The sequence below is a fragment of the Amia ocellicauda genome, chromosome 6 (assembly GCF_036373705.1).
Source record: "Amia ocellicauda isolate fAmiCal2 chromosome 6, fAmiCal2.hap1, whole genome shotgun sequence".
In the NCBI taxonomy this organism is placed as follows: Eukaryota; Metazoa; Chordata; class Actinopteri; order Amiiformes; family Amiidae; genus Amia; species Amia ocellicauda.
The window spans coordinates 27,687,470-27,713,407 of NC_089855.1; the positions used below are offsets into that span (position 1 = coordinate 27,687,470).

A 25,938-nucleotide genomic window follows, 5' to 3' on the forward strand; every position below is an offset into this window, starting at 1 on the left:
GCACAGCATCCATCCCGGGTTTCTATTTCAGGTACCGCGGCGACGCAGGAGGTCGCGTTACCATAGCAACAGCATCCAGCGCATCTCGGCTCCTCTTGGATACACATCCCGCAGCGGGCCCGCCGATTGGCCGCCGCTCCCCTTGTCGTCACGATGTGGACCCGCCAATCGGGGCAGCGCAAAATACACCGACGGAAATCCTGCCCACCGGGTTGACACTGGCGTACAAGCGACGGCGCCGTGGGCGAGGCTTAGGCAGGATCGAGCCGGCCATTGGGTAGCGCGTCCATCCGTCATGCGGGGCCAGGCCGGCCTTCTGCCTGCTACGGAAGCCGGAGAGGAGACTGGTTGGTTACGCGGCGGTGGGTCTCCACCCGAGAGTATGGCGGCCGGGAATGCATTGGTGTGAGAGTGGAGACGGGGAGAGATGAAAGACAGGATGAGAAAGAAGCACAGAGGCTGAACTTGTTTGATTTACTTTTGAAGGCACCTTTATTTCGCCTCGTTTTCCTCAAGCCCCCAAGCGAAGGCCCGGGCGGGGTGTCTTTCTCTGGGTTTTTCTTTTTCTTTTTTTCTTTTCTTTTTTTTTTGCTGGGAGCGTCCTCGCTTTAGCAAGTTTTGTTTTTATCATGCTTTTTAGAAATGGTTAGCTAAGCCAATGCAAAAGTGCAAGTTTTTCATTGCAAGAACCTCCGGCTTTGCTTTGGAGCCTTTTTGGACATTGCAGTCTAACGCGATCTGTCATTGGCAGCTTATTTCTTTTTTTATTTGGTCTTTTTTTTGCCATGAACTCCAGCTGGAGGCGGCTACTCTTTGTGCTCCCATATACAGCTACACACAGGATCTATTTATTTTAATTGTTCTGCACAGGGAGATGGAGCGCAAGTTTTAATTGGGTGTATTTGTGCATTTTATTTCAGTCTCAATGTCAATATCAGACTGATCGCTTTTTTGGTAGCTCTATATCTCTATCCCCCCCCACCCACCCACCTCCAGTTCTTAATTAATTTAGGAAGCAATGCGCGAGTATAAAGTGGTGGTCCTCGGGAGCGGTGGGGTCGGGAAGTCCGCCTTGACTGTACAGTTTGTAACCGGGACCTTTATAGAGAAGTATGACCCGACCATCGAAGATTTTTACCGCAAGGAAATCGAGGTGGACTCGTCGCCTTCTGTGCTGGAGATCCTTGACACCGCCGGCACGGAGCAGTTCGCCTCTATGAGGGATCTGTACATCAAAAATGGGCAGGGGTTCATCTTGGTCTACAGCCTTGTGAACCAGCAGAGCTTCCAGGACATTAAACCAATGAGGGATCAGATCATCAGGGTGAAAAGGTAACGCATGTCACCGCAATAAAAACGTGCTAACTAGCTCCAGGTGGAAGGTGTGATGGGTAAATACCCTTTTGACGAGTTCATGGAATGGGTTCTAGTTCCATAGAACCAGAAAAGAATAGAATCTAAAATGTTGCATTCCAATAGTTCTAAATGTCAGTGTTCCCTTTATATATGTTTATACATGCCTGTGATCACTAGTAAAGGTGAGTTCCCTGAGTAGTTGATTGCAAACCTATTCATAAAATAACTGTTTCCCAGTTTTTAAATGTGGTTGTGTGTGTGTTTGCTTTGCTGTCCACCCTTTTAGCATTTGCTGTCAGCGTGATGTTTATTTTGTATGTAAAGTTTCAAAAGACTGGCCATTTGCCTGCTATCGGTGGTCATTGTTCTTGGACAGTGGCTTGTTACAATTCCTGGAAGCTGCCTCCACAGAGCTTGTCCAAATATACGCTAGAGTTAAGGCAAAGCACTGTGGAATAAGAAAATTGGGCCTAAGCAGTATTGGAATACACTAAATGGCCCCTTAAGGTGTGAATATCAAAATAAGTATTTTCACATGAAAATATTAGGCTGGAGCAGCTTCTTGAATGATTATGTGATGAACTTTTAAAATCAATATAGTGCATGCTTTATTTTGCTTTACAGAACACATGTGTGCCTTTCGTGTTGTATGCCACATAGATTTGCCACGCCAGGCCTACTGTCTGTTTAATTCCTAAAAAGTGACTGCACAGAAGTAGCCCTACACAGCCATCTCACACCCATTCTGGAACAGGGGATGGTGTTGAAAGGTCAAGTTACAGTGTCGAGACTTATTTTGCCATGTTGTCAGATTTCCGCAGCAATTCCCTAGTTGTGCATTAATACTGCTATATGCTCTGTATTGTCTTAATGGGTGAACACCTGAACTCTGAAAATTATGTTGTTTACGCCTGAGAGGCTCCCCATCTACTGGTATTCAGTCTTCCAGTTTAATCGGTCATTTGTAAATGTTTGTGACGTATGCGTTCATTAAGAGCTTGGATGTACAACCAAGGCACACCAGCCCTGATATGTTGTATTGAATGACTAGTACATGCCTTTCTTATAGTTTTAGTTACGCTCATGTCAAATCGGAAAACTGAAATGCACAAACAGATTTGATCTAAGTAGAAAAGTAATTTTCTATGTTTGCTGCGGATGTTTCTGTACTTCATAAGGGTGCACTCTCAGATTAAGATCTCGCCACAGTCGCTGTACACCAAAACGAAAGAGTTAGCCTATTTATGTATGTATTTTTCTTTCCAGAAGCTCGTCACTGACCACCTTTTAGAGCAATGGTGTCTTTTTTGAGTTTTATGGGTGACTTGCTGAAAACCAGAGCACAGTGTCCCTCCCCAGGATATGGGCTAGAGACCCCTGCATTATAGAAACTACAGACTTTCTGTGCTCTGTACTGTGCTGTCAGTGTTTGTTTAAGATACTTCAGTGTGTTCGTATTTTGCAGGTTAGCATGTAAGCACCAGTGTGAGGATCAGTTCCTTCATTTCATTTAAAGTTTTGGATCAGAGAACTATGCATGTTTTTAATGCCTTTGCTTGATGCAATTGCAACAGTATTGAATTTTGTGAGCAGGGGTTGAATAACGTAATTACATAAACACTTTCAGGAATGGAAAAAGTAGGCCCTAGTCGATTATCAAACAAATTGCAATTTATAGGACAACAAGTAGGAAATAGACTTAAAAAAATGGTGTACAGCCAACATGGATGTGTATATCATGACAAGTTCTTGAATTCATGAGAAGTTGTCCTGTTTTAGGTGTTATATCATCTTTTCGAACCTGTATTTGTCGTGTCCTTTGACAGCTGTGGATGTTTTGTTGGTCAGACTGCTTTAGGTAGCCTGTGTTTCTGTGATAGGTTGTCCCCAATTCAGTATAGTGTGACGCCATTGAAGCCGCTCGTTATGGAGTTGATGTATTCAGTATTCTTGCCTTTAAAAGACCCTGGAATTAGGCGATTCGTTACCTGCCCACTGGTGCTGGTCTGGGAGGCAGATATACAAGCTTGCTGTCTCCTCATCTTCTCAAGCTTCTGCTGCTGTGGGCAGCCTCTACAAGAAGCCTTGACATCCATTAGGGGTGTCTAGTATATTAGAGAAGTGCCCTGAAATTCAAGTTTCCTTGGGAGAAAAAGTATGGATTTATTTAAAGGAAGAAGATGAGAGATCTGCAGAGACAGAACAGTCTTCAGCAGCACAGGTTTTCAAAGTTAATACTTTATTTTATGAGTGTAGTTCGGATAGGGTCAGTTACCATGTAGGTAGTGCCAATGAGCTGCACGAGGTCTCTAGCTGTGTGAGGCACAATTGTCCTGATGCTCTTCAAGATGCACTACTTACCTTCCAACATCTCGGCTCATTAGTAGTCTTTAACAAAAACACGTGCGAAAATAATGCTGTACCACATGCACCCAGATCCACCCTGCCATCACAGAGGAAGACTCTTGTCAATACAGACAGCTGTGTAAGACAAGCCACTTCCATCTACTGCTAAGCCATTAGTGCCTGCTTGTTTAATTGTTCCAAGGAGAGAAATTGATGCAAACTACCCATTCCTTTAGAGCTTTGTAAAGTTCCTCTCCTTTGAGGGAGCCCTGCCTTGGCAGAAGTGAGTGGAGGTCAGAATGACTTCCACTAAAGTGGTCAGGGAATATATTTTCATGAGATGAATGGGACGGGTACGGGATGTCACGAACAGCCTTGTCCACAGTATTGTGCGTCGTATGCCGTCTGTGTGAATCTTGAGAGCATTGAGACAGCATATTCTCAATCGGGGAATCAGCCCTCAAGTGGCTCATCTCCCCTCAGACTTTCTCACTTGCCAGAATCTAATGCAATACCTTTTTTGTTGTTGTTGATGTTGTTGGTTTAGTAGTATGGTAACCTAAATCCACATTTCTCTTTTGCCAATCACATAATGGGAGGAGGATTTTAGAATGAGGTAATCAGGTATATGTGCAAACAGATGTGAGAAAGTGAATCCATTTTGCGCCTCCAAAAATGCAGACTAGAGGAAGAAGGAAAGTACTTCACACACTATCCATTTTTAGATCCTAAATAAAGTCTGATCTTTTCTCTCGCTTTCTTTCCTTTATTAGTGTAATGACCCTTTCAAACTAAATTAAAAAATTGTCTGCAGTAGTGGTATTTTTTGGACTTGTGAAATTGAAGCGTTTTCTTCATGGCATTTGCTTTATGTAACACTAACTCTGCATGGTGTTGGGATAGCATATTAGTTTCTCAGCTTTTGACTATAGCTGAAATCCTGCTTGCACTAAGACAACATGCAATCTGTCCTACATGTAACAGGCCTGATAGTGATTCAGTTTTTGTTTTTTGATTTTAAAACGTAATCGTATATCACTCAAAGCGGACTTTAAAAGCATCCCTTGTGTATTTACCACAGTTGGAATAGGTTCTGTCATTTGGTCTGTCATTTGCCATTGTTTTATTCTTTAATGTATTATACACTTTAAAACAAATACTTTTAAATTATTATTATTTATTTTTTGGCAGACGCCCTCCATAAGGGCATCTGCCAAGAAATAAATAATAATAATTTAAATACAATTATGAATGTGTAACACACAGCTCTGGAAAAAATTAAGAGACTACTGCAAAATTATCAGTTGCTCTGGTTTTACTGGTTATAGATATGTGTTTGGGTAAAATTAACATTTTTTTTTAATTCTGTAAACTACTGACAATATTTCTCCCAAATTCCAAATCACAATATGAAAGGAATAGAAGGACTGCCATACATGTAGAGATGCTGATTTAAGAACAATTTGCAGTGGTCTCTTAATTTTGTCCAAATCTGTATGTACAAAATCAATGTATTTTACCCTTTTGCTGACTTTTCTCCATTTTGGCACCTACACACCCTTTTCCTTAATGTAGGTAGGAGTACAATAATGCATTTCATTGTGAGATAATCCCCATGTTACTTTCATGTGTGTGCTGTAAATAAAGACTTATAATCTGTAGTTCAATTAAATGAATCCTTGCCCGTTTTGAAATTTTACATTTTGAATCCTTGGAAAGATATGTAATCGAAATCAGATTTTTTTTTTTTTTTTTTTTATTGAAGTCTTTTATATATTCCCATAAAGCAACTCCATATTCTCACATAAGAAACTTGCATGCCTTTTCACCTCTTTAATTGCAAATAAAGCCATTGTATCTGAAATAGGCTGAACTCCAAGGAACCCGAAATTGGCAAGTTGTTTAAAAAAATAAGTATTATTTTTATAAATATAAATATATATAATTTTTTTTTTTTTAAGTTCACATTCTTTGACTAAAATCTTTCACTACCAATCCCTTGCCCTCCATTTCTTGGACAATGTTTAGAAGTGTTCATATTAGTTATATTAGTTTTTTTGTTTCTTTGTTCAAATGTCAACCAGTTTCTGCTATGAACTGGTAAAAATGAATAGACTGTCTAAATGCATTGGGTTGTTATTTTTATTTACAATCCCATTTGGAAAGCTTTATATTACCTAAAGTGAATGTTATATCTGCTGTTTGCTTTCAGCACAGAGAAGCATAGATTAATCCAAAGTATTCGGTATATGATCTTGATCTGTATTTTAGCTCTAAAATGGAAAAGTCTAACCTGGTTTAAGACCTCCCTATTTGTCACAGAAAATGTAAAATCACCTATTGTTATTTTTGTGTCCTTTGTTTAAAAAAAAATAACAAAAAACATTTTGTAATGCGTTATGGAAACTTAATTTGACTTAAAAATACAATTTATATATATGTGTGTGTGTGTGTTTAAAATTTAGCCTAATGTTACTTTTCTGGCTTCAATTCATAAAGTGCAGTAGAAGTGAAGGTGGGAAAGCATTAACCTCCAAATGGGGACTCATATTCAAACTTGGGCCTAATAGGCTGAGAGAATTGTATTTTTCAATTTCTCATGGATACCACTCTACATACATTTTTGAACAAAATTGGTGACATGCCAGTATGATCATCAGAGTGACCTATTTGTTTTCAAAACAAAACCAAAAAAAGCTTTTTAGAAAGACTTTGGATTGAAAATATTATATGAATACAGTCTCTTAAAACTAGATACTCAAGAATTACATATTTTGGTTCCTGAGCTAAAATATATATATATATATATATATATATATATATATATATATATCAATTAGGCTAAATACCTTAGATAGACTATGCAAAGAAATTGTAACATTCAAGAAATACCTGCTTTGCTTTGTAATGCAAATTGTATGGGAAATTAATTCACAGCATGATAATCGGCAAATCTCTATACACCGTTTTTCTTCAATTTATTTGCTTTGCTTTGCGAAAAGAATAACTTAAACACTTTTAATCAGATTTTATTTGAAGGCGAAATGCTCATTTTTTGACTAAGACTTTGGTTTAGACAAGATTAAAAACAATACTACTACTTTTATGCATTCTGCACATTGTTGTTGCCTTTTGGATGTTAACCTCCCTCCCAACATTGAATTGGGGCTTCATATAAAAATGTGAAAAAAAAGGGAAAGGTATGCTATGGGTCCAGCCACTGGAGTTAGAAGACCCAGGTCCTCTGCTGTGCTGGCTTTGTCTTCCAATGGGAACCCATGTGCTGGCCGGCTGCTCTTAGCGGCTTCATGCAGCACACAGGGGTTTCTCTTTTAAACCAGTGCCCTAAGAAAGTGTTGCTGCATTAAGACACCAGTGCTGGCAACCTGACTACAATTTACTGTGTGGGAGATTCGAGCAGGAGCATTATTGGCATACTTTCATCACATTTATCTAATTATGTGACGTTATAATATGGAAGTTTGTGTGTGTGTTATAGACCATGCACTTGGGTTGCATAATGAAGTTTTTGGTTGTTATGATTCTGTTCTATTAGAAAATGGTGGCAAAGACTTTTCCAGATCTCAGTCCTATTCTTCTTATGCCAAGAATCGATTTTATTTAATCCTGCACATGGCAGCTAATGTTCCCTTTAAAATATCAGGTTTTATGAGCTTTAGGCTCTCCTGTAGATCAACACCAGGTGCAAGGTATTTACCTTTACCAAGCATGTGTGCGCGTGCGTATGTGTAAAAGTCTGTAGGAAAGATTAAAAGACTGTAAAATTCACCTCAGTTCAGTTATAATGTTCTTGTGGCCCACAATCCTGTTGAGAATTGCATATCATGCCAGCGCAGTTATAGCCTGCCTGGGAGAGGGCAGAGGGCCGGTGTGTGTGTGGGGGGGGGGTCATAAAAGTATCATGCTGACTCCGACGGGCATGATGATCACAATGCCAGTCTTTGATAATGTATAACGGCAAAACACAAAATGCCTTACTGTTCTCCCCACCAAACATCTGACAGGCAATATGCTGCTGCTTTGAGCAAGACCTCCGCAATCACCACTATCTGCTGAGCTGCTCATGCAAATTTGAGGGTTCAGTTTTATCAATGGATTTCTGATGGTGATCAAAGATTGGGCAGGTCATACCCGTCATAGACACCAACCACCTCACCCCCTTACTGAGCTGTTTGTGCTAAGAAGGGCTGGTGGATTTTTGCATTAGTCATCAGGTGTGAAGCAGGGCCCACTGTGGGAGGAAGGTGGATGTGTGTGTTACCTGAAATGCAATTTGCTCGTTGCCCTGTTGATGAGATGGGCTGTTGCCGTGTGACATGCCACTTTACATCCTCGCCCGTCCAAAGCATCCTTGTGTGTCGGTCTCATTTTGTATGCTGTCATGCTGTATCAGCATCAAGCTCTGGTGTCAAGGCCGATTATTAATAATCGGTGGGGGGAGTGGAACTGATTAGCTGCCACGGGCTGGTAGTGGATTTATGAGTTCTCTGTTCAGCAGCAGTTTGTGTTGTTTAGGTGAGGCTTCCTGACAGGAGGCCAGTACTGCGTGAGGACAGGAAATGAAGACTGGTAGAGGTGTGTGTGTCTGTCCCTGTGTTGTGTGTGTGTGTCCCTGTCTGTCTTGGTGTGTCCCTCCCTGCTGGAAAGTGACAAAGTGAAGTCATCCTGCCGTCTCCACCCTGCTCAGGCTGATGCTTTATCTGTCGTATGAAACGCTATTGTGTAATATGAAAGAAATGCAAGTTTGGTGCAAGTCCAACCCTCACTGTTCACAGCTGTACTTCCTACCCCAAGTGTTTCCTCGTCAAAAAAATGGACAATGGTCAAGTATGTGTTTTTGTAGTTGTATGCATTTACCTTCACTTCAGAGATCACAAGATCTATGAAATTGTAATAAAGCTGGTCTGGAATACATCCAGTTAGATGATGCAGGTCTATGTTTGGGTACCACAGTGTACCTTGTCTTATTACTAAACCTTTCAGTTTATTTTCTTATTCATAACTGCTCTCATTTCACATTTTTTTGTTACATGAATAGGAACCTATTCATGCTTCAAGAATGTTTTTACTTTGTGCACTTACATGCAAATAAATCATGCTGTCCTATCAACAAAATGCATAAGCTTCATGTGGTATTAAAATAACCAAATGCGAATATCTTGATAATGCACAGTTGTACTACTGCTTACCAACTTGGCTTTCTGCAAGTAAATTTGTTTATTCCTAGTCACAGATGTAACAAATGAGTTTACTTCTCATTCTGGTTTATCTCGGCTGTTAAAACACTTTCACAAATAAAATCCTAATTCTTTAACCACGTGCTATTTGTGTTTAATCATATGGAATATTTTGTTTAATCCTGCTAATTTCTCATTTTTTGTTATTTTGGTGCCTATTAAGTGATATAATTAAACCGAGATAGTAATGGGATGTTAAAAGACATCTTCCAAATTCAATTTCCATCACTTATTTGGTTCTGTTTTATTGGAAGTGAAGAAAATCTATAACCGACAAAGTAAAATCATTTCCCTAGTGACTTCAAAAAGGAGAAAGCAAGCACTGAATTAAAAGCTTTTTTCACCTGTTGCATATAACTAGGCCATGAGTTGTTTCCATGTGCTTGTTTCTTTTATTGTTTGAGGTAGGCGGGTGGGGTTTACTCAGATTTTCATTGAAGTTCTGGGGTTTCAAAATGTGTCATATTTCCCTATTAAATCACAAGTAGGGAACAACAAGGTCTATTTTCTAATACATAAACAGCACTTGTTTTGCTACCTGACTTCAAATCGGTAATTACATTAAAATCACTCACTGCTCCAACACTGGCAGCAGCCTAATACAACTGAAATCTCAAAGCATCCTCTGACATGCAAAAATGGCTTTTCGTGCTGTGCAGAGGACGGACACCAACGTTCTTGATAGTGGCCAGACTTGGTGGAAGCCAACCACCATGAGGCTGTAGGTCTGTAGGTGCATAGCTAGGCAAGGATACTCCAGCTGCTTCAGGCACTGACAGGAAGTTGGACATTTTGAACTGCCCACAGTCAAACTAAAGGTAAAGCCTGATTTGAAATGGCAACATCTAGGTCCCTTACTGAGATTGGAGCCTTCTACCCCATGGCCCACTTGGGAACCCTTTCAAAGATGTATTCCTTTGTCTGTTGTCTTTGAACAACATGCTGACACTGAAAGTAGCTGTACCATGACCAGCCCAGGCAGAGCTGCAACATTCAAAACCAGGGACAAATTGGAAAGGACAAAGGGAATTAATTTAAAAACATGATTCTCATGAGCAGAAACAGATGGAGCGATGGGGGAATAACGCAAGTGCATACGGATGCAGGCAGAGAGGGAGGGGAGTGACGCCATGCAAAAGATGTGGACTAGCATGCCAGCAACAGTTGTGCAACTTTACTGTGTGGAGTGTACAGTCGCAGTATGAGCTCACAGTCACACCAACAGTGTGCGGCATGTTCTCTCGTTTGAAGTTTGTCAAATGGACAGGAGGAATGGGAAAAAAAAATAGAAACTAAATTGTCATCGCACAGGTTCACAATGAATTTGAACACAATGTAGAGAGAGAGAAAATAATAGTGTATAGGATAGGTAATCAAAGGTGTGTACAGTAAGTACAAAACAGTTTAACTTGCCTCTTAAAAAAAAGTTTTCTTTAGCTCTGGAGAATATTATACTGGAAATTAAAAAAATAAAAATTATCATTTGTCTCCGGTGTTGAAAACCCAGTAAACACACCCATAAATCTCACATCTTTATTGAAAGAATTATCAAGATCTAGCCTATTTATTTTTTATTATTTTGTAGAATAACCTTGTCATGAATTTATAGCTTTCATGCAAACATCCAGGGATTATATTAGATTTATTTTTGTGTTTTTTGTTGGTCCATGTATTGAATCATGATTCTCATATCCTCCTTCCACCGCTATTTAGGTGTGTATTTTGGCTTTAGTGATTGATACACTCATCCTTATTAAACTTCCCATCACAGATGGACAGCAGTTAGTTTGTACAGGTAGACCGGAAACACAGCATGTGCCTGGTGTGAATCTGCTTGCCTTCGCAGCATATTTTCAACAGAAAGTTACTGGGAGAAGAAGATAAAAATATAGATCTCCCTTAACTTTTGTTTGCATCTGTTCAATAGAGTTTTCCAAGTAGGAGAAATGAAACCTCTGTGCACATGGGAATGGGGATTGGTGTGGTAATTATTTAAAGCTGTACTGAATTGAGGAATTTTTCCTGTGGTCTCAGCATCTTTGGGTTGAACCGTTTATCTTTCTAAATTTGTGTATTTCTGCCAGAAGTCATTCAAAGTGACACAGAATTGATAGTGCTCATCTCTCTTGTTATTCTCATAGTTTTTTCCCCCTTGCAACCCTCCCTGCTATTTCTTTTTTATTGTCAGACTATTTTGCTTTAGAATTGAACTAGAATAAATAGTAATTAATGTAAAGTATATTTAAACACTTTAAGTAACTTTGAGCTGCTGTATTTACAAATGTGCAATTGAGTATGCAAACTAATGCCTTGGAAAGTCCCTGATGTTTAGAGAATAAATGTTAATCCATCCTTTAGCATTGTTTCTGCGCCTTCCTAAAGTTTCTTAAATTATGCTATTTTATTTTTATATCCAGTGTCTGAACTGAATTCATTAATTTCTTGGCACAGACAAATACCACAGTCCTAACAAGAATGTTTAGAGAGAAACCCTTCCAGTCTGCTAGCACAGCACCTGCAGTTATAGGAGCAGAGCGCCTCACTCTTTCGCGAGTGGGAGGAGAATGCCGGCTTTGTCTTGGTAAAATCTTGCTGTAAATCCTGCATTATACTTGTGCTATCTTCTGTGTGTGTCTGGTTTTTAATATGTTGAGTGGGAGGTGTCTTTTATTCAATTGATTCATCGTCTTGACATCACATTTGAGCAGCCAGAAGTCACCCTGGTGGAGTTCAGATTACAAGTGTTCATTTATAGGCACTGTCCACGTGACTTGACCAGAAGCAATGAACCTTACCATAGATCTACATAATTGTGCATTTGTCTTGGTTATTATTGTTAAATCTTTTTATTTATTTGTTTTACACATCAAAGACAATGAGGCATTTTAAGCTGAATAAAATAAATATTGATTGATGGAGCTTTCAAAGAGCAATGCATTGACTCTCCATGATGTGTATTAAAATAAGTTATAAATACCATCCCCTGAATATTATCATGTGTGATAATGGCAAGATGTGTATTTTGCACTGATGAATTGGCTGCAGATAATGACTGCCTAGGTGTTTAGGAAGAATACTGCAGATTTCACAGATGCTGTTCTTCCAGCACATTTACAATGTATACTGTTTAATAATACCTTGTTTCTCAATTGTCCTGAATAATTATTATTTGTTTTTTTTTTCCACCCCATACTGCATAACAGTTAGGCCAAGTATTTTTTTAAATGTCCTTAGGGACTTTCTGCTTGTTGTTTTGCTAGGTTTTTTCCCACCAGTAAAAACTGAATTTCACAATTCAATAAAGATTTGGCAATTTAATGTAACAATGTGGGTTACATCAAACTCAGGGGTGTGTTGTGAAATGTTTTTCGAAAATGTGGCAGCGTTGATTTGACAGTCAAACACTGATTTGCTGTGCAGATTTTTCATTAAGGAATGTGCTTTATAATAAACGGAGAAGTTATTTGCCAGAGACCATTGCCAGAGAGTTTGACCATTGACCAGATTATCAGTACATGTCCAAATATTTATTTGTAAAATCTCCTTTGATTTCTGTATATTTAAAATGGACATTTTCACTAGAAGCAAACAGAATGGTATTGTAGGACTTGTTTTATATTTCTGTTGTTCACTTTTTTCCTTGACAGTAAATTCCATAGGTTCCAGCTACTTGAAAATGGTCTACAGATATAACGTTAGGGTTTGGTACAGTAAATTGAAGAAACAAACCAATTAACATGTCTGTTGGCAGATCCCACTGTAACTGTTTTCCTTGACATGATTACAATTATATGCTGTTTAGTTTTATTACAGCCCTGTTCTGAGGGACTCGCCATTATAAGAACCGTGTTCACAGTTGTCTGGAGTTGGTTGTGTGCTGCTTCCGTCAGTCCTACACTTCAGGCTGCTGAACAGTATCTGACATTTGCAGTCCAGACAGTTGGAGTCCGGTTTCAAGTATTGAATTGGTTTGTCTGAATATATCTGCTTTTGTAGCTGTAGTACATTTAGTTGTGTAATCTGTATTGCTACAGATCAATAGTTATATCAATATACTTACAAGATGCATTTTATTGAATGAAGGACAGTTTCTTTTTTAATCCATTTGTCTGTGAATAATAGCTACAGTTATTAGACTACTGTAAAACCTAGATTTCACCATATTTTTATTTAAATTAAATATATTTTGCAACAATATTAATCTTCTGGCACCAGAAAGTGTTAACTGGGAGAGGCACCATGCACTAGCTGGCTGATTGTGCTTGAGCGATGTTTTCAGCCGTTTGTACTGCAGGAGGCCTGTTCGAATACAGTCGTGAATGGAAAGTGAATGCTGAATGGATATAAAAATAATCCAGGAGAGGAGTCACTGCTGTTCTAGCAGGAACCAGCTGAGACATTTCCTGTACAGCTGAGCAGTCTGCAGCCCCACAATTGTTTGTTCTTAGTGAGTCAAGCCTGGGGAAATTTTGGGGTTTTATCGAGACACTCGGGTAGATACGCTGCTACCGTTGCTGTTTCAGTAAATGCCAATTAGGGTAACTGTGTTTACAAATGCTTTTTGCAGCATTTATGTGTATGGATTTTTTTTATTTTTTATTTTCCTTCCTATAAAAACAAATGTAGTCGAATGTATGAGCCCCGCTAGGAGCTGAAAATGTACAAAGCAGTTTATCAAAAGGATACCAACTTTTGAAGAGGGCCTGATGTTGTACATACCAGATGCTGTGTGTTTGAATGAATTATTGAGAAGCCTGTGTCAGCTAAAGGTACCATCGGTGAGTGATGGGTTCCACGTACATTATAAGCATTCTGGAGAACATCACTGAGAAGCACTGCATTGATATGTATCTGTCCGTGTGCATGCAGTATGTATGCACAACACCTACCATGTATCTGCATTGTGACTTAGAAAAAATAGAAAAGAGTATGTGGTTGGTGTTTGTTTCCTGTTTGTTAACCTGTAGGGGACAAATAATGAGAGTAGGGTTAAGATATGTTTCACAAGGTATGTACCGGAGTGCACTGCCTTCTAATTAAAAAAAAAAAAAAACTATTAGAACACTTATTTTTTTGGCTTCTTCTTATTTGTCTTCTATTAAACCTCACCCTTTATCATAAAGGCATGTTCTGTTGTCAGTCTTGCTGACAGCTCTCTAAATGCCTCAGTTAAATTGGCAGATGCAACAGACTTGCCAGCATCATTTAGTACCGAAACTTCCTCGTGCTGAACAGCTCAAATAAGAGGTAATCGGACATAAAGCTGACAAGCATCAATTTCCATTATGAAGAATGAGAACATGTTTTGTAAATCCACACTGAACACTGCTCAGTTCTTCCAAGCTTGTGACGGTGGCTTTATTCCTGGAATTTGGCCGAGCCATCGCGGTGGAAAACGTTCTGATCCGCTCTCAGTAGGCAGGGATCCCGCCTAATCGCAACATAATGTAGAATAACAGAAGAACACAAACAGCTGTCCTGTCACATCTGGTTATGTTCCGTGATGTATTCTTGCTTTTTGGGATTGGAACTGGAAATGCATCTTTCTCTGTCTGTTTGTTTTTATTTAGTGTTTCTTTCCTTAGACCTCTGGGATACACTAGTTACTGCTGAGTATATCCCTGTTTAAGATGGTAAATATTTACCACTGTGCACTCATAATATGCAGTTAATGTTTTATTAAAGCATTATTTGGCAGAATGTAAATGTTATTGGAAACAGCTGTCGGCAAATGAGGTACAGTGTTTATCTGTGGATCTGCTAATCATGCTTAGGAAAAGCTTTTATGTTTTTCTGCACAATGCCTCTTCATTATACAATAGAACTAGTGTGGCAATGTTTCGCAGAGACATTCTTCTAGCTGTGTTACTTAACAATGGAAGTGAAAATACAATGGAAGTATGGCAGACTATGGGGTCATGGCATTTGTAAGTGAAGACATGAAACATTTTAGTGACTTCTGCCTTTATAATGAAGTAAAGGAATGTGTTTGACTCCTTTCTATTAGATTTTTGTTTTGTTTTTTTCTTCTGCATTTAATTTTGTTGATTTCATTTACTAATCAAATATTTGAGATTGTATTTAATGATTGGTTTAAAATGATTGCTTCAATCATAAATAAAGATCGTAGTCAATTATCTATGTCGTGTAATAGCCGAGATCACAGCATCATTTTAGAAATCACAATCTTTTAAGGAATACTACTAGCAAAACACCTGTTGCTTTCCAGTCTTAGCACATGTCGATTCAAAGCCCTTGTCAGGATCGCAATTTACGCCATTTGTGAGGTCAGATGTGCTAGGACTGCTAGGAAATTGAACAATCTGCATGTACTTATAATTGTGTACTATTTGTTTATTTATGAGGTTTTGTAACAATCACAAGCTACTTGTGTTTTGACTTTACTATTCCTTTGTTTAGTGCTTTCTTAAATTGTAATTGCCCAAAGTAATGTGTTCTGGTGCTTCAGATGGCATTAAACTGTCAATCTCATGGAAATAATTAACTAAAGGAAACTAGGAGAATGAAAATCGCAGAGGGAACCTTGTACAATAGGACTAGTATAATAGAGATCTTTTTGCCTACGTTTTTAATGAGAGGATCTCTTAAATGCCTGACCCTGAATGTAGAATATTTTCCTCCACAGACTGCAATGTAAGATAGCAGCCTCGCTCATTTCCTTCTAAATGAGCTGAAATCCCTTGTCCTCGATGTATTTAGTCCCTGCCACATCTTGACCTTGACTGACTTGCTCCTATCTTCATCACAGCCTGGGTAGTAAATCCTTCCTAGAACTCCTAGCTGGGCAACAGTAATATAGAGGTAAAAATGCTAATTCTGTCTTGGAGTTATAAATAATATTTTCCTAAGAATATGTTGTGTACATGTATACCAATGCCTATGTGGTTACTGGTGGGGGGCAGTGCAGACTCTTGCTAATGTGAAGAGTGCAAATGCCTCCATTTTATGCAAGACCTTTGTGACATTGTTTGCAAAATACCAAACTTTTTCTGTGATTGGAGAGTCCATGAAAACATCTCCGTCCTATAGCACTAAATATAGATCCCCCATATTGGGCTTTATCGCCTATGGAATATAAATTGTTTGCACAGATCTATTATTTGCTCCTGAAACAAACCACAAGAGTGAGCTTTTGTTACCTTAGGCACTGAATGAATTTTAGGAACTTTTGTTAATGAAAAATCACATCACCCTATGCGTCTTGAATTTGTGTCAGATCCGTTCAGATTTAATTGTAATTTGGCAGCTTACATTTGGAAAGAAGTTTCCATGGATTAAATTCTGCAATATTGCATCCTATCATGAGCAGCCAGAAAATGTTAATCTTTGTATCTGATCAGTGTAGCACCTGATTTAGTAAATATGTTTAGAATGAAAACAAATCCATATAGCAAAACCCTATACTGCCAGTGCACCACCATGCTATACTGTTCACAAACGGTTTGATTTCAGATTCTGTAACCGTATGCATTTCCATGCACGAATGGCTGTGGAAGCTAAACCTCTAATTTCAGTCATCTTGGCCGTGTCTTCGCACATGGAGGACAGGGGGGATGCTGACAGACAAGCACACAGTATGCCAGCGAAGTGAAGGGCCACAACCCTGCTCTTCGTCCAGGAATAGCGCCCTGCTTGGGAGCATGCTGTAATTAACTAACACTAAACCGAGCTCCGAGACATGCCCAGTAAGTCAAGGTTCAACCTGTTGATCGCTGGTGACTAGTGCAAAGGAATACTGTTTCAGTTTCTAGACGATTTTCCTAGTGTGCGTTTTTTCTCTACTTATTCATTCAAATAATTAAATTGTACCTTCAATGAGTTTATTATAGATTATCACTTTGCTGCTGTGGATGCCATATGTTTGGATCCTTTGCACATGAGCAAAAATGGTAGAAAAGGTTTCTTCCACTACTGAAATAACTTAAATACCAATACTAAAGATAACATATGCTGTAAATGTAATCCATTCTATATTGACATGTTTTTTATTTGTTTTATTTTACATTTCTTTGTTAAACTCCCCCCTTTCAATCCTAGGTATTTATATATAGATAAATCTAGATATGTCAGCTTCCGTGATTTAAATAACATCCAAAACAACAGATTTTGTTTCTGTTTTTAAGAATGCATGGAATCCACAAGAGCAATCAATATCCCCCAGACTGGCTGCATTTAGACAAAGGGTGAAGCCATGAGAATAAAGGCTTGTGAGTTGTTTTTCTTGAACCCTTTGTCAGATTTCACATCTCCTGTTCTCCCCAGGAGCTTTCCACTGAAGTGCACTGAGTCTGAAGGTTTCAGGACGAGTATACGAGCCATGCTGGAGCTGACACTCACACCTCTGAGATATTCATAAATACTGGGAGTAGATGTAAATAGAGAGAGAGAGAGAGAGAGAGAGAGAGAGGCAATACATTTTCAAGCCATATTGGAGTATATGAATTTATTTCAGTAGATGATTTATTAAGTGTCAGCCGATTTTTATTTTCTCTTCTCGTCTACCTTTCCATGCTGGTGAAATATTTCAGAATCCAACAAATGCATTGTGCAGATTTTAAACTAGTGTTAAAAAAATATCCACGAGGTACAGTGCCTTGCGAAAGTATTCACTCCCCTTGGCATTTTTCCAATTTTGTTGCATTACAACCTGTAATGTAACTTCACACAGAGAGCACTCATCACCCCGAGAACACCATCCCTAGCAGAATAGCATCATGCTGTGGGGATGTTTTTCACCGGCAGGGACTGGGAAACAGGTCAGAATTGACGGAATGATGGATGGCGGTAAATACAGGGAAATTCTTGAGGGAAACCTGTTTCAGTCTTCCAGAGATTTGAGACTGGGACGGAGGTCTCCAGCAGGACAATGACCCTAAGCATACTGCTAAAGCAACACTCGAGTGGTTTAAGGGGAAACATTAAAATGTCTTGGGATGGCCTAGTCAAAGCCCAGACCTCAATCCAATTGAGAATCTGTGGTGTGACTTAAAGATTGCTGTACACCAGCAGAACCTATCCAACTTGAAGGAGCTGGAGCAGTTTTACCTTGAAGAATGAGTGAAAATCCCATTGGCCAGATGTGCCAAGCTTATAGAGAAATACCCCAAGAGACTTGCAGCTGTAATTGGTGCTAAAGTTGGCTCTACAAAGTATTGACTTTGGGGGGGGGTGAATAGTTATGCACACTCAAGTTTTCTGTTTTTTTGTCTTATTTCTTGTTTGTTTCAAAATAAATATTTTACATCTTGAAAGTGGTAGGCATGTTGTTTAAATCAAATGATACAACCCCCCAAAAAATTAATTTAAATTCCAGGTTGTAAGGCAACAAATTTGGAAAAATGCCATGGGGGGTGAATACTTTCACAAGGCACTGTATATAACCCTAAAAATATATGTTTTCAAATTAGTCAATTTTGTTTAACATAATTGTGAAATAGATTTTTTTTCACAAGTATCTGCACTGGTAAGTCTCTGAAATAGTCACCATGAAATAGTAGCAAATAATAATAACAGCCTGCTATCTCAACTGTATGATCTTCCTGTACCTGAAAGCCCATCTATTCACATTACACGTGTAAATCCTGATTAGTCTCTGCTTTTGTGACCTGCAAGCTATTCCACCAGCACTACACTGATGGACACAGGTCATTATGTGGTATCATATTATGACCGTCCACTGAGACATCTAAAAATTGCATATTCTTGAAAATTTAGTTCATCCTCTCTGTTCCCATCCAGCTCTATTGAACTGCATTCATTTGCAAAATAACTGGTTATTTTCAGTTGCATTTCCTGATTGCATTTCCTAAACTCCTCTTTTCAAACTCCGATCTACTTGCCATTTCATTTTTCTCCTGGAAGTATTGTTTGTCTGTTCACTTAAGCAGACGTGCCACCCAGCTGGAGTAATTGGAGTCCTTTGATGACTTTATATAATTCTCTCCCTCTGATGTGAAAACACTGCTGTAATGGATCACTTCAGTGATCGTGTTATTAAACACCACGCACCTGTCTCCCTGCTTAAATAACAGCAGTGTATTGGGAGGTTCATGGCAAAGATCTTCTCAGAATATATACTCTGGCTGGCAGACACAAGATGCGGCCATCCGGAATAACCCTGCCTGTGATCGTTCATATCCCAGACATCCTTTTCTTGGGGTGTATATTTTTTTTGCACATGCAACATAAATCCAGATTCACAAAAATAGCCAGTGCCACTGAAAGCAATGTTGATTTTTAATAAATCTCCCAGTTCTTGCCTGGTGCTCTCACACTGCTGTAATGTATGCACGGTGCTCTGAGAAGAAATACCCCCCTTCTATTTGTGAGTAACCTGTCTGGAGCTCTGTCTTCAGGACATGGAAAAAGATTCCTCTCACAGTTTCTCTTTCAACCAAGACATTTAGTATTTATTGGAATGACTGAAATTATTTTGGTACTTGAAAAATAATGGTGGCGGGAGGGTAAAAAAAATTGCTCCGGAAAAGAAAGCCCAGCTAGCAGAGTCAAAATTACTACATTCTTCAAGTGCAAGGGTATCTGATGCACGGCCACATAAGACATTTTAATCTAGAGAATAGATTTGCATGGTTTTAGTACAGAGCACAGCACGTACTCTTTAAACTGCCTTATTGAATCTCTTGTGAAGAAATGTATGTCAAGTTTTTAGAGTGGACTGCTGCAGAGAAGAAATATTTTGCTGAAGAACATATGGATAGAATAAAGAATAAAAGAATAAAGAATAAAAAGATAATTAAAATGAAAGCAGTTGAAATTGTAGGACAAAGCCAGTTACCTTAAATAATATCACTATTACGATTATTATTGCCGTTTCTTATTTAAGGAAAGTCAACAAATTTAAAGAAGTGAAAGTAAAGGAAATATATCCAAATGCTTTATGTAACTTTATAAACTCGCAGTGAAGAAATCTGGAATGCAGTGCCTTCCAGACACCCTACATTTGAAAAAATGTCAGGACCTTCATGTATTTATCTTTGTCATGTATAGTTCTATATTTGTGTGCTCTGTCTTCGATCAGAATTGCTATCTTGCACATCCCCAGTTCACTTCAGATGTCTGCCGTTTTAATCCCAGTGCTTTTTCAACGTATGGAAACATCTCGATGAAGCGAGGATTAAAGTTCACTCTTTATATTTAAGAATAGATCAAAGTGAACTCCTTTTATTTTTAGTTTAGCTGTGCTTTCCTTATACTGCTGTGGTATTCACCTAATGGTACTCTTGAGGGATGCTGTGGTGCAGTAAAGCAGGATATTAATAATTCTCTAGCAACCTTGGCTCATCAATGACGTCCTGTAGGTTACCTTGTGTGTCTTTCTACCCTCATGAGGAAAAAGCTGTCAGATTTTGTCATTTATCCACAAACAGTAAATGTGTGTTTTTTCATAAATTAACAGTCCAGCCTTTGACAAGACTCCTGTTTGATCCTCGCTAGATTTGCGGGGACCAGACATCTAGTTGTCTCAATAGGTCTTTTGGGCACTGATCAATCGGATAGGCACCCCCCAATCCCCTTCCCTGTTGGGAACTTACTGAACCCTGTGCATGATGGGCATCCGAGGTATGTCCCATGAGCCAGGGAAGTTGGTGTCATTTGTATGCAATCTCAACAAATATTAATGAATAACTTGTTGTCTTTTTGTTTTTTTCCTGGATGTATCGTTGCATCATCTGTGGCTTTTGGATTTTTACCAGGTTTAAAACCTCAACAGTGCTTGGTGTTATGGAAACCATATCAGCTTTCTTTTTTTCTGTATTTTATTGTAATGTTTTATTTAAAAGGCAGATTTGTGCATTGAGGCAATTTCTATTTAACACCAGAAGACATGAAAGTACTTATTTAGTTTACTTGGGAAGTGATGAATAAGCAGTATGTATTTGGTGATGAAAAAGGGATGCTGTGAACAAAGTATTTATGACCATGTACAGAAAATATAAATCGGCTTAAGGAGATATGGGTATACCTTGATCAGGTGGTTTTTCCAGAGAACAACCCATGTAACATCCCATCTAATGAACAGTCTTAAGCGAAAAAAGGTTCTTGAGCCCATAACAGCTGGCTGGCCTCCTGTAGTCTAGATTGTCCAAACACAGCAGCTTGAAGGAAGGAACTTGAAGGATCCTAACATATTGGACATTGCCATTTCTGATCTGGGTTGAGTCATTACTAACTGTAGCTAAGATTGCCCAAGGGAACTCTGCACAATTTGCCATGTGCTGCTGGGTTTGGGTGGTCTTGAAGTGGCACAGGATTCTGCCACGTTGTTATCAGTGAGTGTTGCATCAGTCCCTCCTACAATGCATTAGGTCTCCTGTTCATTTTCAGTGTGAAAAGAACAGGCTGATCTGAAAGTGCACAGCGGTGCTCTTTGTTGTGGTGGTGTTTTTTTTAACTGCGTACTGGGGCTAGTTTAGTCACCTGCTTCGGACGATAAAAAGAATACCGAGTCCCAGAATAATGATACAGAATAAGTATAATCAGAAACCTCAAGTTAACTGTTGCTTTTTGTCAAGTGTAACTTGCACATCTCAACGTGCAGATTCAGCAATGGAGTGTCTAAACAGTTAAAATAATCCCATAATAAGCACAAAATATCATTCCCATCTAATTTTCTGGGATGCTTGTCATTTATTTCCTGTTTGTTTGTTTGTCTAAGTACTGAAAGTTAAAGTGTTGGATCTACTCCAGTATAAGATAAAGGTAACTTATTACAGGTTGCACCCCTTTAGTTTAGTAGTAGAAGAGACCATATATTTCCATTGATTTTAAAGGAGTTTTGGGAATATATTTGTTAATTTTCATTATCTCTCTTAATGCAACTATAAAAGCAACTTGAGCTCTGTGCTACTCTCTGACTTTTAGCCTACATACACACATCCTCTCGGGAGACCGCAGCACCATGTCAGAGTCAGAGCAGGGTATCAGATGCTAACAACACGACTTTCTATGAGTTTCATTCTCTTGCACAATATTTGACCCCGAACTTTATAATTTCATATGTTTAGTTTCTTCCTAGGTTTATCCAGTTAATTTCAGAATGGTCTTACAATTGTGCTCTGTAGCAGACCGTTTGAAAAGAAATGTGACTTCCCTTCTAAGCAAGTCTTTGGACATTATCTAATAACTTTTGTTTTTTTATTTTGTTAAGATGTAAAATGACTTGACAAATCAGTTACCTTCTGTATGTTGACTCCTCAAACATCTTTGTATTGTTTTGCAATAAAAGTGTGCATATCGCTGAATATACATTAATGCAAAGATGCAAGAAAAAATACAACTGAATTAGATTTTTTTTTATTATTATTTTAATATAATTCTGTCGTGCAAAAATTATTCCCTGTCTTACATCTGCCAAGAACATTTTTGGCATGCATTTTCATCCCTGTCATGCAGTCTGTAGTGATTCATGGTGTAGCATATTAACTTATGCTTTCACGTTTGCTACACCCATATTAAAATAAAATAAGAACTTCTCAAACTTTGGCAAGCCTTTTATTCTCCAATTTCTTTGAATGCCGACCATAACTTCAGAGCAAGGGCTGCATACAGATATTATGTATTATCAGGTGTATGCCCTACCCACTGTAGCAAAAACTAGCAAAAACATAACCAGGGACAATTCTAATGTACCAGAAGAAGGGAAATGAGAGAAACTGTTCACTGACAGGGGGGAAAAAAATATTATTGGTATTGATGTAAGCAATGTTAATTTTCAGTAAGCGATGATGTCTGTATTTGTCCTAACATGAGATTTTACTGACGGCATCAACATTTTGGGCCGATAAAGACTCTGATGGTCACAGCATGTATTAGGAGAACAATTATGGGACACTGAAAAGATGACCTTTGCAGAAAAGTTTGATCCATTTCAGGTTATGTGAGGTCAGGCTGTTGTACAGATTGCACTGATGAGACGGTACAGGCAGCAGTGCTTTCCACACACACCTCTCTGTGCGGATGACTCAAAATATAGTCAGCAGACGTGCTTCGAAACCTGAGAACCTCGTCTCCACTTTATGTAGTAATTCTGTGTCCTGCCTGGGAGTTGACGGTCTTTGTGTTTGTGTCCTTGGCAGGTATGAGAAGGTGCCCGTGATCCTGGTTGGCAACAAGGTGGACCTGGAGAGTGAGAGGGAGGTGTCATCCGGGGAGGGCCAGGCGCTGGCCGAGGAGTGGGGCTGCCCCTTCATGGAGACCTCAGCCAAGAGCAAAACCATGGTGGACGAACTGTTTGCCGAGATAGTACGTCAGATGGACTACGCAGCCCAGCCAGACAAGGACGACCCCTGCTGCTCCTCGTGCAATATACAATAGTGGGGAGGGCAGAGGAAGGGTGGGGGGAGGCAGCAAAATATAAACCTCTGAGCAACACAAGGTAAATGGTGGGTGGGGAGGGGGGTCTACGTTTTGATGCTTATAACCAGTCTTAAAATGGTGATGAGGAAGTAAAAGAAAATGGGGGGGGAAGAGAAACTAACAAAAGACTACAGTTGAGGGAATTGAAACAAACCACAGGAGAGGGAATGCCTAACAATGGATCAGCAGCACTTGTCTTTCATCTTTTCTGCTCAAGACACTTTGAGCCTCGAGGAAATTGTAAAAGTAGTTTCTGTGGAATGAAGGTGTGGGATTGTGGAGCGAATTGTTACTTTTGGTTCTGTTGTCTGGTTTGTTTTTTTTGGGGGGGGGAGTAGTTTTATTTTTTAAGTGAACCTTTTCTTGTTCGTTGGAGAGCAGTGTCCGGTGTCACCCTGTCAGAGAAGCCGATTTCTACTCTACAAACCAAGGAGAAGAAAAAAATTATCCCTGTGATCTCCTTGTTGAAACATTGATGAGAAATTGATTTGTGGACCCGGTTTCTGTGCAGGAAAGGAGACCCCACCTAACAAGCTGAAAGGCTTTTCAGTCATTGCAGAAGGAACATCGGAGGCCAACAAAAGAAGGTTTCCGTATTTGTTTTTTGAAGCAAGGGGCACGCAAGAATGGTCAGGGTTTCCATTGTAAACCTGTTTTTATTTTGTTTTATTTAATATTCTCCCCCCGTCTAGAGATCGCAGGCATGTGTTTTGTTTACAGGTTGTTTTTTTCCCCCAACACCACTGCGCTTTGACAAAAAGAGTGTCGAGAAGGCGAAGCATTTTGCAGACTTGCCATTTTTGCACCTGAACACTTTTGCCAATGGGGTTTTCCTCAGACGGAAAGAGATGCGTTTTTCCAGTACGCCTGTGCCTCTTATACAGGGCTGGATGTTAACGGGGTTGTCATCAAGCGAAGCAGAATTCCTGGCGGCCGTACTTTCCGTTATTAGATTTTCCGTTTTCCGATCAACGTCGGGAGAAGTGTCGCAGCTATGGTAGTGCCAGCTGAGCTTCGACGGAAGAAAAGCCTCGCAGGCCGGCGAAGATTTGGTCAAATCCCGTTGCTCTTCATCCGTTCTCAATAATTACAATTGAAAAAAATATATATTATAATTAGGGTGACGATGGCGGTGCTTGTGGTGGTGTTGATGATCATAATAAATTCATCATAATAATAAATATAGCTGCAAATCTCTGTAAATATTTTGGAAGGTGCTAACTGTTCGTAAGACACCGCGCAGCACTTCGTAGTGGAATCGTTGACCATATGCATGTCTAGTTAATGACAAGAGGACCTCACTCCTAGCGATTTTTAAACAGTCAAGTCCGCAAACAGAACCCACTTAGGCCTGACCCAGACCTCAGGAAATGGAGGTTGTGTGAATGACACATCTATGTTGGCATGGGGGAATAAAAAAGAAAAAATCTTCTTACCATTCTCATAGTATATTTTATATTTTTATGTGGACATTTACTCTCCCACCTCCAGCTCCCTTTCCACTCCCACTGATGATTTGTGACACTGTTTGTTAAGCACCTACACACTCGAAAGAAAAAAAACAAAACAGAAAATGACGTCTACAACACAACTCTGCTACTTTCAACCAGTGTTACAGCTCTTGTGTAAAAAAGGCATTACTTCTACAGTACAGTCTTTTTTTCCCCCTCACCTTTTCAGGGGGGAGGGGCTGAATGTTGGAGAAATCTCAAAGGAACTCATGCAAAACATTTTTGTGTTTCTGTGCTTTATTGAGCCATTTATAATGCTAAACCACAGAGGGAAACACACTATAGTTTTATGAAAAATAAATACTAACAGGACTTTTTCTTTTTTGGTGCCTGGAGCAAGTTGTTAAACTTGGAATACGGGCATACAGTTTCTCTCTGTTTTTGTTTTTTGGATTTGTTTTTATTTTTATTATTATTATTTCTTTTGCTCTATACATGTCTTTTCCTTTAAGAAATAGGACTTTTCTGCAACTGTCAGAATATGGGAAAATACAAAGCAATTTTAACTTGGGACCAAACAATTTACTTCCAGTCACGGATACCACCCCCAGGACATTATATCAACACAATGTGAAATGCCATTATCCAACATTCATTTTCTACCTTAGTACATCTTGCTTCGTGTCCAATTTCTATTACTGTGTATGACTCAGAAGATGTTTGATGCCAAGTTAAAATAAGTACAAATCACACATTTCCCCCCTTCATGTCAAGGACATATTGCAGTGGTATCTAAAGACTGAAATAACAATAATGATAATAATAAAAAAAAAAAAAGCGAGAAAATAATGTAGTCTGTGTTTTTTCTTTGCAAGTATTACGTGGCAGTACATAAGGCCACTATGTCTATATTGTGGGTTGTTTCTCATTTATGCTGGTAAGAGATGTGCGTGAGGTCGCAGAAAAGTACTGAGACCTGTTCCTTAGCTCACATATGCCCATCTGTATTGATAAGAGTCCCTTATTTTATTAACTTCCCATTTTTTCACTTCTACAGGTATTGTTGTGTGGCACCACTATCTGTTTATGAAGCTATTGATATTGAACTAATTAAAAAATATTAAAAGCTA

At 39.0% G+C, this 25,938-nt stretch overlaps 1 protein-coding gene across 1 annotated transcript; it reads left to right on the plus strand.

Moving 5' to 3' along the window:
- The first annotated feature begins 270 nt into the window (after window positions 1-270).
- On the plus strand, window positions 271-25,938 carry LOC136751271 (ras-related protein Rap-2a). The gene is made up of 2 exons (XM_066706735.1): window positions 271-1,332; window positions 23,078-25,938. The coding sequence occupies exons 1-2, from the start codon at window positions 1,019-1,021 to the stop codon at window positions 23,313-23,315; spliced, it is 552 nt and encodes a 183-aa protein (XP_066562832.1). The 5' UTR covers window positions 271-1,018; the 3' UTR covers window positions 23,316-25,938.